The sequence below is a fragment of the Mugil cephalus genome, chromosome 21 (assembly GCF_022458985.1).
Source record: "Mugil cephalus isolate CIBA_MC_2020 chromosome 21, CIBA_Mcephalus_1.1, whole genome shotgun sequence".
Taxonomy (NCBI): Eukaryota; Metazoa; Chordata; class Actinopteri; order Mugiliformes; family Mugilidae; genus Mugil; species Mugil cephalus.
Window position 1 is genome coordinate 14,688,932 of NC_061790.1, and position 18,940 is coordinate 14,707,871.

The window sequence follows — 18,940 nt, forward strand, 5'->3', positions numbered from 1 at the left end:
TACGTGCATGTTTCTGCAGAAAATTAGGGGGGAAAAAAATATATATAAATAATATAAATTATAAATAATAGGCCTGTTTCGATCAGATAGTACATTAAACTAAATCATGACTGAGCACAGCAGGGAGCAGTAATTTTGAGCATGAAAACTTTAAGCTCCTAACAGCACGAAACGGCTCATTGGAAATTTCTGCTGGAATCAAACCAATAAAGAACAAGCTATCCAAACTTGATGCATCGCCTTCCAGGAGCCGACTCTGCAACGTTTAACCACAAAAAAGCTGAAATTTTAAACTTGCGCACTGCACAAAAATGGAAGATGTACTCAGGACGTGCAGCAAAAAATGTTCCACTCAAACATGTGAAACGTATTGCGTTATGACTGATATTTGTTGCTTGTTTGTTTAGGTTTCTACATTTTATTACGTTCAGTTTGTACTTGTGTGTGTTGCATAAGCCTGTGGTCTTTAGCAGACTATATTATTTGAAGTTTAAAAGGAAGAAAATTCTGAAAAAGTACATTTTTCTGTAAATTTACCAGTATATTTTCAGTCCAAACAACAATGGAGCGGAACAACACGACCAAATGAGATTTCACCCTGCGTTTATGTTCAATAACACACTGTTGAGGATAGAACTGTACATAGTTCTGTTTCACCTTGTTTTGTGGCTGCTTGGTGGAGAGTGCTGACCATGTTGTTATAATGACCCAATAAATAATACGGTATTGACATAAAAACATATAACCCTGACACAAGCAACCTTAATTTCTGGTATGAATCTATACCGAGGTTTACAGGGGGCTTCACAGATCCCAGTTCTCTCCCGCCACGGAGCTCAAGGCCGCTCCCAACAGGAAGCCCGACTGCTGACTAAGCACCAACTTTCCACTTTATATCTCCCCCCCATCTATCATTCACATCGATCCCCTCCCTTATCCGTGGCATATTTGTTCTCTCCGCGCTGCCTTCTGTTCTCTTTCTTTGTCTCTCTCTATGGATTGTGCTCTACACCCTCAAAAAAACAGGACTGGAGTTCAAACAAGGCAGAAAACGAGGGAGACGGAGACAGTCGAAGTGTATGTAGGACACAGCAGGTAATGATTCTCAGTATTTCCATCATGACATACGCTGCAGGGGTGATGACAGGAGGGAGGGAGGGGTAGAAGAAATGCGTGGATGAATGAATTGTTAAAAAGAGAAGGGGGGCACAGAAGAGAGCTGAATGCATAAACAAAATTGGGAACGTCTGCCTGGTTAGAGCAACAGTAAGAAAAGAAAAAAAAGACAATTTAAGCATCATTCTCCTACTGTGATGGGTTCTTAACTGAAGAAATTGCTTAAAAGCAAACTAAAAAAAAAATCTCTCTATTTTATGCGTGACATGTGTCGGGTTGAGTGAGTAAGTCTTAATGCAAGTCACATAAGAGCAGCTGCAGCTGAAAGGCCTTCCTGGACCACCACTAGCCAAAGAGCGCTCTCTGAAAACATAAAGACTCGCGCACAGAAACGCTGCCACCATCATAATAATAAAAAAATCTCCAATAATGACGCACAATGTGCAGATGGCGACAATTTTGTGCAGATACGAGGGAGCGTAAGGTGAGTCCCCAGGAGCAGAAGTATTCTCGCTGTGCTGGAAAGTAAGGTTTTTCTTTTGACAGATCTATGTTTCACGGTCGTGAGCTCTGGGTAGAGGTCAAAAGAATCAGATCACTGATACAAGCAGGCAAAACGGACCGAACCTCAGATACAGAGCGAGGGGGAAAGGCCTTGGAGAAGAAAAAAACCAAAACACTGATGCCTCGCTTTGAAAGGAGTCAGTCGAGGCAGTTTTGGTCTCCATATTTCAACCCTGAGCAGAGATTTTTGGCACAGGCATCGAGGAGGAGATCCATAACAAGTTAGAGGGATTACATGCCCCATCTGGCCTGGAGGTGCCTTGGAACACCCATAAAAAAGTGAGCTGCAGAATGTAGGTAAGGAGAGGTCTTGCTCATATACCTTAAAAAAAAAAAAAAAAAGATCCCAGAAAAGCAGCAGAAACAAGACGACACTTGTTCGCTCATAGTGATAAAGTGGTGCGTGACACAAAAGCGACACAACATCATCTGAAACCCTCCCTGTGCCAGGTGATACAGAAACAAGGATTCGCTCTTTTCTCTGATGCTGTTTTGCTTTTGTTTAAAGAACCACGCTCATCGCGTTTCGTACAAATGAGTGAAGCAGCACAAATTCAATCAAAGGAAGAATGACAAAGTGTGTAACGTCATTCTCATTTGAACAGTCCATTATCTGTATCACAGCTTTTCAGCCCACCTTCAAGTTTCCCTACAGAACTGTCACATACACTTGTGCTTTAAAGGCAGAGTCTGTCATTTATTTTTTGGTGTTACTTTGTCCAAATTCGATAATAGCTTGTCAGCACATTGAAATTCAAGTGTTATGAGAGAACAACTGACTTCTGTGTCTCCTCCTGGTTGTATTTACGGGCTTTATAAAAATTACCCCGTGACGGCATTTTTCCACCAATCACAGGCCATTTTAGCGAGTGTGGACGTTTTGGGTGTCCCTATTGGTTACTCTACAGTGTGCATTCACATCCCACTGCTAGTGAAGGTCCAATCGCAGACTTTATTATGCATTTTACAACGACAGGACATGTTAGTGCTGAAGTCGGGCACACTCTTACCGCTCTGATCAACGGGGGAAAAAAATGTCTGGACTTCTTATTTGACCTTTTTCCACGGTGAAAAAGACCCCGGGTTTAAGCGCATTCACTGTCTGAGGATTATACATACACTACCTCCATGTTTTGTTGCAGGAAACCATCATCCAAGCTATCACGACCACATCACAGAACATAACCGTCTTTACTACTTTGTATCTATTGTGCCTCAGTAGTGAGACCAGACTCCTGATGCATTAATAATTGCATCTTCATAGTAAATTGCCAGTGGAAACATTCCCATTCTACATGCTGTTGGTGCAGTTACGATGCACTCATGACGCTTTAAACCCACATCCCAAATGTTACACGGCTAAACATAACGACGGAGAGCACGCCATCACGTTCGAACGATTTCCATTGGTCTTCCAGAGAAAAGGAAGACACTCTAAGCGGAGTGAACGGCTGTTAAGGGAAGGAGGGAAGCTATGTAGTTGGACCCAAGCCTGCGGTGTCAGTTTTGGCTGGGGAGGGAAGCTGCCTGTTCCCCGCCGAGCTTTGGAGCTGAGACAGCAGCTGTCACTGTGTTCTCCGTGCCAGAGATTGAAACAACACTCTCAGGGATAGCCAAATCACTTAAAGCATCATATAATACAGCATGTCCATGCTTAAAAATGATCAATAAAACTAACAACTCTAATTATAGGGCAAACAGATCCAAGGTGCCCAGCCTAAACAATATTCAGTTCTTTCAACAAACAGTCTGACAATCAGCTCTCTCTGGGAAACCATAAACGCCTTTATCAGGGGCAGCAGCTACTGTATATGTTCTCCAGGTAAGACCTAAAGATAGCATGTAGTAATCAGTTGAGAATTAATCATTCACGTTTAATTGCGGCCATAATTTAAAGGTTTATTAAGTGACGGGGTGAAGAGCAGAAGAGCTGGAAACCATCAGAAGGTTTGATTTGCTGTCGTTCTAGGTTGTGCCACTGGGTGGACCCTCTTACTATTTAATGAGCTGAGTTACAGGCGTGTTTGCTGACCGCCTGTACCAATGAATCGCTAATGTCCAGGAGCAGCACATCTCTGATTACATTCTTCCAACAACATTAAAACTGAAATGAAGAAGTACATTAGCTAAGCTCCCTCCTCTGAGTATACACTGATCAGGCATAACATTATGACCACCTTCTTAATACTGTGTAGGTCTCCCTTAAGCCTCCAAAACAGCTGTGACACATCAGAGAATGGACATGGGCCTTCTGAGGGCGTCCTGTGGTGTCTGGTAACGGTCAGTGGGAGCCTGGGGGTTGAGGGGAGTTGTTCCTAAACATTTTTGGCCATGCGTGTCTGCGTCATGCTGCATCCTGCTGGGGATGGCTGCGTGTCATTGCTATGAGGTGGGGGTACCTGGTCTGGTCTAGGTGGGCGCTGCATGTCTAAGTAACATCCACATGAATGCCAGGTTCAAAAGCTTCCCAGCAGAACATTGTATTGTCACAAGATGGTCAATGTTATTTACTTTGTTCTGTCAGTGGTTTTAATGATACAAGTTAGCACTGTAGTAAATACTGACAGATGTAATATGCCCCGAGTCACATCAGCCCACACACCTAATCAACATGATGGATTTTTCTGTGGACGACAGCGGCTAATTTGACTTTCATTTTTGTCATTCGTTGAATAGAAATTTGAACTATTCCACTTTTTTGTCAGTTAATTTAAGTAAGGTGGGGTTTACTTAAGCGGCCTTCAAAATTAAGATTTTGTGCCAAATTATAAATGTCAGTTTTTAAAATGGCTTTAACGCCATATGGAAAATCATCCACTGTTTTTCATACATTTAAATTACTGATCGTTAACATGGCTGACTAATGTTCAAGGAATCTGCTGAAAATAAACATCTTATACTAACAGAGATTCAAGATAATTTTTATTTTGTGCCTCCCACTGTGATCCTCATTCTTCCACAATTACTTGAAGATTTTTTACGGGTTCGCGTCGTCTCAGAATAGGACAAAAATGAGAAGCTTGAAAACTGCTTAAGATGAGTAATCCATCAAAGTAAATAAGTTCCGTAATTGGTTATACTGAAGCTCGAAGCGTGGATTTATCTAAAATACATATTTAGGTCAGCGAATGATTTCGGTCATGGAACGTTTGAACATAACTTGAAACTAAAGGTTGCCTGGAGTGCTGAGTGGAAATGTAACTACAGTTTTAACATATTTCAAAGAAATCAATCTCCGCTTCATTTACAGAACAGCCAATCCATTAAGGTCAGCGCTGCTGAGAATGAGGGGAGATTTCAATCTCAACACCGAAAATGTCGGTGGTCGACACGGCAAAGGTACGGAGCATTTCCTCTAAACAATGTTCCAAAATGTTCAGTGTCAGTGTGGGAACGGATCAGACAGAGGCACAGTGAGTGGCGCAAGTAGGATTATTTGCTTTTTAATATAACTTTGAATTAAAAAAAAAAAAAAAAAGGTCTTCACAATGTAATTAAATGTAATTATAAGGATCTGATTACAGAGTGCAATGATGCAACTCCACTAAAGTAGCAGCAGAAACTTAAAATGGAGAAGAACACAAAGGAGAAAACTAGCATAGCCTGAGGACAGCGTTGATAGCTCCATGTTGACTTGAGAGCGCCATTTGTCCCATCGTGTGCTTCCCAATTCTCCAAATGTTCAATGACCAAAGAAAGGGTAATCTGAAGAAAGCAGTAAATGCCGATCCACACCGTTTCTGCCAGTCATTGAGTATATAATGAACAGCAGGCTAACATGTGACCATTAAGCTGAATGGGCTGTGTAAAGTTATTTTCATACATCTCTTGCCCTCTTAACGCAGCAGGTGAACCAACTCGGAGGAGCTAAGTTAGATGAAAAGCAACAATTCAAGTGTGAGAAACTACACAACATAAAACACTGATTAAAAAGTAACTAGTTCACAAAGTTAAAATTACCATTAAAGAAGAGAAAAAAAATGATAAATAAAAGTGGAAACTGAAACTTAGGTTAATAAAGAGCTTTGGCCTTTGGGTGCAGCGGCCCAGGTGCCTCCGTCCTAATGAGGCAACTACAGAGAACGAATCATCCCAAGAGCCTCTCTGGTCTTGGAGCGTGGCCAGGGTTAAGGGCTTGCCAAACAGCAGCCACACACACGCACGGAGACCGGAGGAGATAAAAACCCCACACAGGCATATTGATATGGAGTGTGTGGCCTGGGGTGAAGACATGCTGCCAACCCCCGGACCCAATTAAACCTTCTGTTGCCTCACTAGAAAGGACCCGCCTTCTTATTTTGCTGTGTCCTCCTTTTTTTTTTTTTCTTCCAATCTTCTCAATTTCCACTTCCTCTAACCATATCCATCCCTTACAGTCAAACCCACAGCGGGTAGTCCGACTCTGTTTTGGCTTTCAGAAAGAGAATAATAAATCCAAGAGGAAGGATGAAGGAGCAGGGGCGGGCAGGCCCAGGGAGAAAATAGGGGAGTGGGATAAATGACAAGAAAAGGTTAATGGAGCCAAAGAAGATAAAAACTCAGTGGGAGGGTTTGACCTTGACATGCTATCTGCTCTAGCATTCCAGTGTTACAGGGGAAAAAAAACACAACCTTTGAATCAGACTTCAGCCTCTAATACCGAGGGCCGACACTCCCCTTTCTCACAAGGCTGAGGGTATTGCAACTACAGTAACATCCACAAAGCATAAAAAATAAAAATAAGCCGTGTGTTCCTACCTCATCTGACAGCTTTGGGTAGTGAGTTTCAGCAGTGGCGAGGATAAGGACAGGGCTGAACGAGGGCACGTCCTGGAGCAGGGTGAGGAAGGTGCTCTTCACAGTATCGCTCACTGTGTCCCACCACTCTGAGATATGTGGCATGTACACCACGCTGGGCACGCTCCGGCGGGCCTCGCGGAAAACCTGCAACCCACAGCGGCCGGGCGCGCGTCGTCGGTTAAACCCGAACGGGACGGGGTCGGAAAAAAGAATAAATTACACGCCCTTCTTGACGCATCAGTGTCTGAGCGTTACCTGAGCGCAGGACTCCTCCGGCGTCTTGGCGCTGACGGAGTAGAGAGTAGGCAAATCCAGGCGGTGCACCGGCAACTTGTCCAGGTGGTGCAGCAAGGCAGGAGCCAAGTGGGAGCTCTGTCCTGAGCCTGGGGCCCCTGCCAGCAGCAGACGCGGCCTGTACGCTGTGGGCTGTTGTAGGGCAGAGCTACAAGGAGATGGGAGTCGGTAGTCAGTGTAATCGCCGTCACCTCATGAACACAAAACAGCAGCCCTGCCAATCACGCAGCCGTGTCACAGCAGAAGCCCCACTGATTTCCTTCCACTTGATGCCGGCTCAACTTTGCACAGGTTTAACTACAAATGCAAGTTTAACGTAAATGCGGTGACAGGCCCGGCTGCGAAAGTGCCTCCACGCATGTTAACAACACCAGCGATAATCCATAACTCTTTCTACTAGTGTTGAAGGTTTCAAGGACGAGGAGTTTGTTTTGCGATCGGGACGCACTGAAGACTTGACAGCTACGAATTCTTAACTGGGGAGAGATCAACACTGCACTCAGGTGAGATGGTTGGACAGCAAAAATTTTTTTAGCAAAGGCTCATTACAGTTTGGGCAAACCTCCAACTTCCCTTGTGTACCCGTCATACAGACATACAGAGGACAACGTGTCTGCAGCACGGGCTCCGCTTGCTTTAGTCAAATTCAGCATTTCACAAAACAGCACAGCAAGACAGAAATGACCTCACCTCAGTTTTACATCATTTCCCCCATATGCTGCCTGTAGCTCCGCATGTTTTTTCGACCTCCTACAGATTTCTTCCAATGTAGCGCACGCGTTTGAATGAAGCACTCGACAATTAGGGATTAATATCTTCTCATAATTGAAAAGTAAACCTTTGAAAACTTGAAATCTAAATCTGAAATAAAGTTTGGAAAGGCTGCATAATGTTAAGGAGATCAGATATTTCTCCAACATGTTTTTAGAGTTTCAAATTTGCCACGGTTTTCAACTTTGAAGGATGTATACTTGCAGTGCAATACGATCATAAATACACATACTTCACAGTTCCAAAATAAAATGTCACCTTTTTAAGTCACCATTGACAAATGCACAAAGCTGGAAAACAAACTAATACATTTAGAGAAAAGTGACAAATCTGAAAGTGAAAAAGTGAGCTGCAGTTTTGAAGAATGAAAAATGATAATATTTGCAGAGACTTGACTTTTTGTCAGGCTCCAGTCAAAACATTATGCAACCCTTTTAAACTTAGTTTCTAACTCACAAAACTTTTTCTTATACATTTCTTTTTAGATTTCAAGCTTTCAAAACACTTCTCAGGCGTTTTCAATAATGGCGCCATATTAACGCTATAAGAAACCCATGGTTATCCAGCTTTTAAGGCAACAGGCATCAATTTATTTTGTCTATTAACAAGCAGCTATAGATCAGTCCTGTAGCAATTTAGTTGCACTGCCCTCTTTCCATTCCTGAATGACTGAAATAATGATTTTATAATGGTCTTATCGCCTACTCTTTTCACTACAATCTTCTTCTCTCATATAGAGAAAATGAATGATATAGCCATTCTGACCCAACAACAGAGGATTCATAACAAACACTAGATGTGGAATCGCAAAGACATTTGTTGCAGATTCCTGCCATGATACTTTCTCACTTTCGATCACTTGCATGAAAACCATGTGCTTTATCTTCATTAAAGTCTTCCTCCTAGAAAGACTTCAATGCACAGTGTTGCTGTGTTTGTCCCTACTTAAATAACCAGAATCGATCCCAGGATCATTAAACATGGCCGAGGTGACACATTGCTTCCTGTGCCAAAACCTCTGAACAGCATTCAGCATCAGATCAATGTTTTTAAATGGAGCTGACCTGAAGGTGTATCAAGTATAATTTTACATATTATATGTTGTAGGTTTTTGATAATCCGTCACAAGGGACTAGGCACAACTTCATAAAAACTCTGCAGGAACTTACGAGGAGAAATGAAGGAAGGGTCTGTGCATTGGAGAAGAGGAGAGCAGACTCTTTGGGGATGCAGCAGGCTGGACTTCGTAGATGGAAGCAGAGCCGTCCTCATTGTCATCGTCGCTGAACAAGTCCTCTTCAAGCAGATGATTGTCGCCGCCTAGCACAGAGAGTAGCACTCCTTATACAACTGCAGCAATTCACTATATTGCTACGTTATTCAGTACAATGGTGGCAAACTGATGTAAAAGTTTGTTTCAGCAAAAATTAATTCTCAAAGTAAGTGCATCACTGACATTAATAAGACCAATTCACCATAAAAGTAACAATGAAGAAGAGAGCGTGTATATTAGACAAGATGTAGAGGCCATTTAACATGATAGAGAGCCCTGGGAATTACTGGGTGCGAGAAGAAGTACGACTCCTTGGAGCAATCTCCTGCTGGTCGACTGCTGCATTGAGCCTAATTTGCTGTAAATACTCTTCTGTTGTCTGGAGGAGGAGCTGAGGTATTGAAGAGCTCACAGGATGACTAGTTATCCAATCTCTGTACCATCACCTCTGCATGCACAGGGGGGATGTTTCACTGCACATTCAATGTGCCACAGCGATACAAAGAGCTCTGGTAATAAGGTTGGGGAACGAGATAATCAAATACAACAAAACAAACTAACAAGTGAGACAGGTGGCAAGAGGGAAAAGAGCAAGAGTCGGAGGAGAGAGGAGACAACCAGCTGCAGGAAGGTGAAAACAAAAGGTAGCACAGGTGGCTGGGTTCCAGATCCCTACCGTGTGTGTTATCCCTGTCAGTACACTGAGCGTGGGGGAAGACTCGGAGCAGAGCTTTCAGCACCATGGAGTAAGAATTGGCCAGCAGGGGCCTGAGGGTGGGGGACAGGGCTCGGCCCGGGGGAGCCAGAGCCCTCTGGGAGGCTGGGACAATCGTCCTCATTGCCTTGCCGAAGTCGCCGGGCCCCAGGACGATGGAGGTGACATCCAGCTTCAGCTTGACGCTGCTGCCATAGATCTGGGGATAGCGGCGACGTAATGCCACCAAGGCTGCCTCTGTGCAAAGTGCTTTGATGTCAGCACCACAGTAGCCTGAGAGTGAGGCAGGAAAACAAAGGTGAACAAACAACTGGTAAAATAACGGAACAAAACAACAAGGGCTGCTCCATCTATGGCTGCTAGGAGAAAAGATCAACTGTCTTGGGTATTTGACCTACAACTCAACACTGCATGCTGCACACATTTTCAAACTTTAGCATTACTCTTACCGACACATTTTTCTGCAAGTTCATCTACAAATGGCTCAGCCAGTTTGGGATTCCATTCCCGCGTGTGGATCTCCAAAATGTGCTTTCTGGCCTGAAAGGAGTGTTTGTGGTGGACAGAAACAAAAAGACAAAGAGACACAAAAACAGAAGAGTAAATACAAGAGGGCACACGACCAGCACATAACGTCATCGACATCACAATCAAAAACACATTTCGCACGTCTGTTCAGACCTTGCGTTAATATCTGATCTGGATGATCAGATTGCAGAAAGAACAGATGTGAACACCATCAATTTCTGATCACATTTGGAGGTAGTCTGAGTCACATATATACTTTTCTTTGTTAGTGTGAGCACAATGCGTTCTGAGTCGCTTTAAAGATTGTCTATACTCAACGGAGGTTCCCTCAAAAACATTTTTAATATTTTATAAATTACCATCTGTAAAGGAAAAAGCACTGTGATGTCTGTTCATTAGTAATGAGAGTCTTTTAGAATATTCTGTCCTTGTAGTTGTTAACTAAATAAAAAATAAAGTAAGAATTACAAAATTTAACATGAGTACATGAGTGTGATTCTGTTAATTACTGATGCGGTCATGTTGATGTTCAAGGAGCCGTGTGTGTGGTTAAGTGTTTCCTCACTCGCCGACGTCTTAATTTAATTTATTACCAGACATTACTGTGGGTATGGAAACTTATAGATATATTCTGAGTTTTTGTGCAGGTCTAACTAACGTCAGGGTGCACATCAATAAATAATAACTTAATAAATAATAAGTGTGAGCCATGGCACACACACAGAAGACAGCGCTGTTCTCAGTTCTGGAGCAGTAGTATGATGTCGGAGTTCATTGGCATCTGGTGACACATTTGGGGACTCATGCTAATGCAGGGGGTCTGAACACACGTACCTAAAAGCTGGTCACTCACGATCGGTTTGCCTGGATCAGACCTTAATAAACGGTCTGATCAGGCCTGTAGACTTAACTCTGTCTACAACTTATAACACTATGAGAAAGATGAAAAAGGAACCAAGTTCAACTGAAGGTTTTTGCCAACACTACAGTCCACCGCAGTGTCTCCACAGGACAATGCTTTGATGAACAGCCATTGAGAACAAAGCGGTCCTTCTCGAGAATCAAGGGCAAGAGTTTCCATCTCATCTCCCTTTCTATTCAAAAGACACCACTGAGCTGGACTTCATACATCTGTCTGTCATGGGCAACACTAGAACGTAGCTCAACTTGAATGCGTCTAGAGAACGGGCTACTTGCACAAGAGCAGAGTTTCAAATCAGTCGGAGCTCACTACTGGCGAGCCGCCCGCGATGGCCTGCATACTGGGCTTTGATCACCCACGATCCTACTGCGTGCACAAACGATGCAAGACAACCCATTAGGCAGGCTCGATGGGGAGGAGCCACCACTCTGGTGTTTATCTGATACGCCGTCTCGTTCACTCACATTTAACATTGTTTTAATGCGTAACGGGAAAAAAAAACGAGCCCCCATGTAGCGCAAGATTAAAGCAATAGGATCTAAACACTAACGCATCATCTAAAATTGATTTTTTAATTTTGCGGAAACCTAATGAGCATCTGCTCAGCGACTCTCTTCTCAGATCAAAACATCCAACAGCGAGGAAAAAGCTGAGGAGACTCTTAATAGCTGGAGGGCTGCATGTACTAATTTTGTCGCCGGACTTATGAGTAAGAGACTAATCAGTTCTGGATTATTTTGCGTCTCCGTCTGGATGTGAATGAGAATACAGCATCGCATGGGCAGACAAATCATCCTTCCATAGAATTTAAGGTAAACCTACCAAAGCACAGGCTCTGATGCCATTGTTTTGCATGTGCAATATTGACGCCTCACCTTCTTGTCGGGCAGGCTGAACAGAAACTCCCGGTCAAAGCGTCCAGGCCTCCTGAGTGCTGGGTCGATAGAGTCAAGTCTGTTTGTAGCACCAATGACAACTATCTCCCCACGACTGTCCAAGCCGTCCATCAAGGCCAGCAGAGTGGATACGATAGAACTGGACAGAGAAAAGGGAGACGGGAGTTTACCAGATGACGGCAATTCAATAACAAATAATTTGTACATACTGTATTGCAATGATATAAAATACACACACTCATATGCAAGTGCTCAAACACTATTTGAGATTGAAACAACATTGACAATTCTCGTGGGCCAGTGCTCATCAAATAAACAAGGTATTATTTCTACATACTGAACAAAACAGCGTGGCCTGTTCTTTTTCCCTCTTGACTAGAGCTTCATGAATACATTCACTCACGGCAGGAAGAGGAGAGTGTCTAAAGATCATGCACACTTTTTCTGACAAATATTACATTTTGTAGACAGCAATCATTTTAGTAAGGATCAACTTCAAGCTGTGTTTGCACAATAAGATACATCCCTCATCATAAATCACAGGAAAAATTCTTTCAGTTTCCACTTCTGACGTAACTCAACCCCAAATGAACAAACAAATAAGGACTCGGGTGTCAAAAATGTGAAACAGCCAAATACAGATTAGGCCAATTTGGTTTACAATGTAAAGCAGTTTGAGAAATTCCAGCAAACCTGCACCACCTGTTGGCAAGCAGAATGATAGCAGCAGTAATTTAGAATTAAATGTGCCAAAGGAAGGCAAAGAAATTGTCTCATTTAGCAATGATTTTTTTTTATCACAGTGTGAGAACTGAAGACGTATTATTCCATTTCTATAGCTGCAGATTAGGAGTGTGTTTAAGTGAGAACATAAAAGATAAGTTCATACGAAGGCTGCTCAAAGACAAACAGACTCTATGGACAATTTGAGAGAAAATTGTGTGAGAGGTACCGGTATGTTTTAAGAATAAACATGTACACAAAACAACTGTACTATTTTTGACGTGCAGGCTACAAACACATTTGTCTTACCTGTGTATCTGGTCTTGCCTGCTGGAGCGAACCGGAGCCAAACCATCAATCTCATCAAAGAAAATGATGGATGGCCTCATCAGGTAAGCCTGAAGCACAGAGAACAACAAGGTCAAACGTCAGCCCCCCAAAAGTTAATTTCAATTTCAGTGCAATATAACAAGTTTTCTCCAGATGAAGTGACTGAAGCTGCAATTCCTTGGTAATATTCCTAACATTTCCTTTGACTTAACCAGGGTGCTGCACAGCTGACTCACCTGGTCAAAGAGCAGGCGTAGCTGCCGTTCTGATTCCCCCACCCACTTGCTGAGGCAGTCGGCTCCTTTCCTCATGAAGAAGGAAACCTTCCTGTCTCCCTGACTGCACTCATTGGCAAGAGCCCGTGCAACCAGGGTCTTTCCTGTCCCCGGTGGTCCATAGAACAAACACCCTCTGAAAGGCGTGGGAGACAAAGTGAGAGTGACTTTTATCCCTATGACATCACATTTATGTCAGAGGATCCCATTCATTTGTTTTGCCAGAAAACATGAACTAAACAAACTCTTGCAATAATCTGTCAAACGAGTCCCACTCACCTTGGAGGTTGAATCTTGAATTTCTCAAAGACCTCCGGATAAAGCAGGGGGAACACTACCATCTCCTTTAGAGACTGAATGTGATTGCGGAGGCCACCCACATTGTCAAACCTCACCTAAGGAGAGCAGACACACATTTGAAGTGATCCAAATATCTGTGAAAGAACTTAAAGCAAGAAGCAACTCAGTAGTACTTCAGTTTAACGGTGCTTTGTGAACACATCCATGTTTTGGTATTAAGAAGTTTTTCCACTTACTGAGTTGTCAAGGTTCATGGGGTCCACATCAGCCAGGCTTGCGCCCACTTTCACCCGGTCACGCAGCACCCCGCTAGCAAGGTCTTCTGCAGTCAAGTTCATGGGCAAACATCTGTTGAAACAATAGCAGCTGATAAATAAATATATCCGAGTAAAACGAACACATAAAGACCAGTGTAGTCTTATCAAACAGTTAGAGAGCGCGTCTTATGAGCTAATTCTGACAGGATACAAACTTTGATGCACGTGATCATCACACAATGGCCACAAACACTAGATCTGAACTTTTCCTTAGTACTTAAAAAGCTAGTAGAACAGAGGAGGGAGAAAGGAAGATGAAAGGAGCAGCCAGCACCTGTTCCTAGCCCGGGTCATGCTCTTGCTTTTCCTTCGCTCAAACCGCTCTTCATCAGAGGACGAGGTGGTGTCGCTGCTATGAATGGCGTGTTTCTTCACCCTGAAGAAGTGTGACAATCTAGATTCAGTACAGCATCGCTCCCCATCACATTACTTTATCTGCAGCAGGAATCTTGGCATAAATACAGGTCCTGGTTCATTAACGATACCGCAGAAAAGCTGCTTCAGAATGCGCAGTGTAACACATTTGGCATTTTTTTTTTCCTTTTCTTTTTTTTTTTTTTAAATAACAGACTTCATCCCACCTTATATGGCTTCTTCTTGCTGGAGATCTGTGGGTGTCAAAAAGTGAGGGGTTGCTCTGTCTTCTGCTCACCGGTTCTGAGAAAGCAAAAAAATACAAGGCTATGAAAATGCATTCTAATGTGACTAAGCTGAAAAATAGTTTGTTTACGTGTTAAAAATATAGTACTTACCGATGGGCGGTGCCTCGTATCTCTGCACGGTCTTGCGCTGCCTCAGATTGTACGGTCTGTCATTCTCCTCTCCTGCCTCCTCTGCTTCATCTCCTTCATCTTCATCGTCATCATCCTCTGCGTCGTCCTCCTCCTCCTCGCCATGAGATTCTGAGAATGAAACGTGCTTTTTAAGAATACCACAGATGAGATCTGAAGGTATTCTGTGCTTAAAGCTGGCATGATGTCTTTCCTGCTCCACTGATTTCTGAGAACATTAGAAGAAAACTGACCTTCTGTCCCTTCCTCCTCTTCCTCCTCCTCCGTTTTACTCATAACTTTGTGGTGCGCGGGCATGTTGAAAGTGCTCCTCCGCATGGATTTCCTGCGTTTCACCCTGGAATACATGTCCATGTTTTCCTGAAAGAACAGAGCCAATGCCATCACTTGCTCCCACCTCGCATCGCCGGGCAGCGGCACATTTCAGGCTTCGCGTTCTGCGACGCGGCCTCGCCACACTCACCTCCTCCGTTTCTCCGGTCCACATGCGAAGGCGCTCCACCTCGCGGTTCTGCCTGATGCTGCTGATGTTGTCCATCTCCTGGAGGACAGCCTCGGCAGTGCTGCGAACACGCACGGAGCAACGCAGTGTGACACAGTGAAAGCATGCTTACTAAAGCGCAACATGAGTCGGGTTTGTTTTGGTACCTCGAAGCACATATGGTTGAGAGGGTAAAGTATACGTCGGAATGAAATGTTTGACCCTTGCAGCTCGTCCAAGACGTTCAATTGGTGAGCCATCATGACTACCATGGTTACAAATTTTAAACCTTGATGCAACTATCACTGCATTATTTTTACCATGAAATTGCGTTGCTAGTTGGAGCAACAGTTCTAACTGTAGAAAACACCTTGTCAAACACAAAATGCACCAGTTCATTAGGTACACGAATGAAAAAAAATTCTAATACAACAGTCCTGCACTAGATCCTCCTCATGACTGTAATGTTCCATTTATGTTAAATAGTCTTGTTTTTGTTTGTTTTTTTTAATATTAGTTCTCAAAGCACTTTACAGTCACACCGACACATCTACCCACCCATTCGCTCACACAAACACACACTTCTACGCTGCTTCTATTTTTGAACTGCTAACCCTCCGCTTTGAGGAAACCCCACAACCTACCAAGCCACAGCCGGCAGCATCGTAAAGGTGATAATTTGACTTCACGATCATTACGGAGGATGCAGGCTGTGGTGGTAAACACAGCTGAATTAAACACTAAAGCGCTTCTGTTATTTAGCCTAGCCCACTGACTAAAACAGGTTTGTACAGTAATACAAACATGCAGTGGTTCAACAGATTACAATCAAGCAGTCCTGCAAACCACAGCCTCCAAAATGGTTGAATCAACAGCTCTTTGTTATTTTAAACAAAGGCTGAATACTTCAAACTTTATGAAACTAAGATTTGGTGAAGGGCTGATATATAAGAACGCATTCACTTTCACGAGCGTGCCTGCTGAAGTGTCCCTGCAGCAAGCAGAAACAAGAGACTTTCAGTGAACATTTACAACTTCAACAATCCCCGGTAATTGATTTACCAGTTAGATAGTTGTTCAGGAAAACAGCATTTTTCACGTTTAACTAGGCTGATGTTAACTCAATTGCAAATATATATTGCTGTATTTGAAAATCCTTACAAACATTGCTATAACAGTATGTCATATTTGTTTTTAGAATGAAAACAAATTACATGACATTTACAGAGAAATATTGCAGCATTGGAGCATTAGTGACAACAACAATAAGGCAGCAGTGGCAGGCAGCGACTTGTGCAGTGTAAGTGTATGTGGTTTATCTTTGCTATTTGTGATTTATTTATTGTTAAACAAAATCAGTCTAAATCTAATTGTAACCACTGAATTGGCATGTTTTTTTATTAAAGAGTAAAGTACAGAAAAATTGTACCAAGCTCCAGGTATCCGTTTAAATCCTCAACATGAGTAAACGTTTTTGTCTGAAAGATTTTCATCAACAACTGTGTCCACAGTCCACAGTGACATTTTTCTTGTGTTGTCTCTCTGTTCTGCCATATGGAAACTCAAACCAGAATGACTCATCTCTGTGTTGTGAACAGGAGGGAAGTACTGCATTTGCATCTTCAAGATTGCACTGTTCAAAAACTATATGCATTACTCAACAAATATGAATATTTTAGGAGGAGATGACAGTCAGTTTTCTAACCTATAAAATGTATCTTCTGGATCTGTCATACCTTTACAAGTACAAAGAGTCGGTTTCCATTACTTTCCTAAATGAATCAAGTTTGTTCCAATTTGTCATTGACAATTCCTGCCTGTCCTTTGTTTGAAGCAATATGGCAAAGAAAGGTGTGAGTAGCGTGACTGCCAGCTACCTGTTGACCAGCTGGTCAAACAGCAGGCTCTGATTGAGGTGTTCAAATTGGCTCTTCTTCACCCGGCAGCTCCTCTTCAGCTCCACATGGCCGTTCATACGAGAGTGATCTCCCCCTCCGCTCTCCTCATTCCGGTGATTCATATGGGCTGCAGCATCAATAAAAGATAAAATGGAGATTAGTTCTCTGGTGGTAAGTTTCCCAACACACAAATGTTATTTTAAAAAACAAAAGATTGAAAAAGAAATGAATTACCGTGCCCATTCTGCATTATGCGAGAGGACAGCCTAGAAACAGAACAACAACAAAGTGAAAATATATTCGACATCTGCACAGAAGATTACAGTTAATCACACATAATACTGTTTAGTAGCCCATGTTTGAGCTTGCTTGCCCCACTGATTACAATACATGACATGAAAAGAATTAGACCTCACTTGACAGTTAGTGACATCAAGGTCACCTCGACCAACTCTGCCTTCTTTAAACTTCGTATAGACAAACTAGTAAAGGAAATTACTTTAAGATGACTTTGTCTTTTACTTTGAAAGAACATTTGTTCATATTTCTTAAACATTGAACGGCAATATTGCTGTGACTCAGTCACTCTAATTAGATTCGTCCATAAATGATCCGATAAGATATACATCAATCAGCCACAACATTAAAACCACTGACCAGATGAAGTCTATAACGCAAGTCAATAAGATCATCTCATTACAAAGAAGAAGAAACATTTGGTCCTGGATGTTGCTTAAGGCGCTTTTATAGTACTGCAGGACCTAGACACAGTGACCTGCATATGGAGCCTACACGAGTGTGAGCCATTCATACTTGTGCGCTCATCAATCTGGCTCACTCTGTGACAGCGCCACCCAAACACTAGGCGCCGCTTTTGTTTCTACTTCCTGCTTGACAAGTGCTTCAACAATGGCGACTGCAACTTTAACGAGTCAAACCAATCTCTCTATCTCCCAACTTGTTCAGTCAACCTTACAGATTCTTTAATGATCCAAAACAATCAATTTAAAAATCATGCGACGGCGCAGCGCGTTGTTGCATTTGCACGTCAGCTATGGAGCCAAGTCCGCACAGGCTCTGCGTCAACGCTGTAGCCTCTGTGTCAACTTAAGAAGCGTAAAGGGTAAGTCAAGTCAATGCACACCCCATTTAAACAGTGTTGCTACCCAGGCACTCCCACCCCATAACCACAATCCCAAATGGCAGCAGTCATCCTCAGCAGGGTGATGTGGGTTGCCACACCACAAAAACTGCCGTGGAACCACTTAACCACAAAAAAAAAAAAAAAAAAAAAAAACACACACAAAACATAGACCAAGCTGTTGACTCAGCTTCCAAACTCTGCACATCCAAAACTGATCGAGTATCTGCTAGATATGATAGAACAGTGATTCCAACCACTGTGCCATTGCACATTAGTGTGCTGTGAGAGATCATTGACTGTGCAGCGGGAAATTATCCAATTTCACTTAATGTGTCAGAAAACTGTTATTCATTTGCTGCAAATAATTAGTCTTGGTTCGTATATATACATATAGTGGCAGGGAGAACAATTAAATCCTCTTCCACTAGATGGCAGAAGGTAGGTAATTAACTTGTCTATCTACCTGTTGACAATAAGAATAAGTCATGGTTCGAGTGAGACAGCTGTGATAGTGATGGATAAATACTTAAAAGGAAAAAGTACACAATCCAAACTGGATTACGGAGAAAATTCTGACCCAGATGAAGGTCCTAGTATGAGCAGCGGTCAGAAAAAGGCAAAAAAAAGATGAGCTCAAGACAAAACAATGCAAGTTTTCTTCCCTTTGGACTTATTTTTACCAGGGAACCAATCGAGGTGACTCTATTATGCTTGGTGGGTGGGGAAAAGCTGTCTAACAGAACCATGGTTCCAAGCAAACTTAAATGCCGTCTCCGAACAAAACACCCGTAGATGATCATTTTATACACTTTTGGTGACATTT

At 42.7% G+C, this 18,940-nt stretch overlaps 1 protein-coding gene across 1 annotated transcript in view; it reads right to left on the reverse strand.

Moving 5' to 3' along the window:
- The window catches only part of atad2b (ATPase family AAA domain containing 2B), a 69,481-nt gene that overhangs the window by 47,715 nt on the left and 2,826 nt on the right, over nt 1–18,940 (reverse strand). The window contains exons 3-19 of the mRNA XM_047573210.1: nt 17,208–17,239; nt 16,953–17,100; nt 15,058–15,157; nt 14,828–14,954; nt 14,556–14,705; nt 14,385–14,460; nt 14,078–14,179; nt 13,723–13,834; nt 13,466–13,581; nt 13,148–13,322; nt 12,891–12,979; nt 11,838–11,997; nt 9,962–10,052; nt 9,474–9,785; nt 8,694–8,844; nt 6,715–6,901; nt 6,418–6,603 (exon numbers count right to left, since the gene is read on the reverse strand). Of these exons, the coding sequence (XP_047429166.1) occupies nt 6,418–6,603; nt 6,715–6,901; nt 8,694–8,844; nt 9,474–9,785; nt 9,962–10,052; nt 11,838–11,997; nt 12,891–12,979; nt 13,148–13,322; nt 13,466–13,581; nt 13,723–13,834; nt 14,078–14,179; nt 14,385–14,460; nt 14,556–14,705; nt 14,828–14,954; nt 15,058–15,157; nt 16,953–17,100; nt 17,208–17,239 (2,314 nt within the window). The remainder of the gene's footprint in view (nt 1–6,417; nt 6,604–6,714; nt 6,902–8,693; nt 8,845–9,473; nt 9,786–9,961; nt 10,053–11,837; nt 11,998–12,890; nt 12,980–13,147; nt 13,323–13,465; nt 13,582–13,722; nt 13,835–14,077; nt 14,180–14,384; nt 14,461–14,555; nt 14,706–14,827; nt 14,955–15,057; nt 15,158–16,952; nt 17,101–17,207; nt 17,240–18,940) is intronic.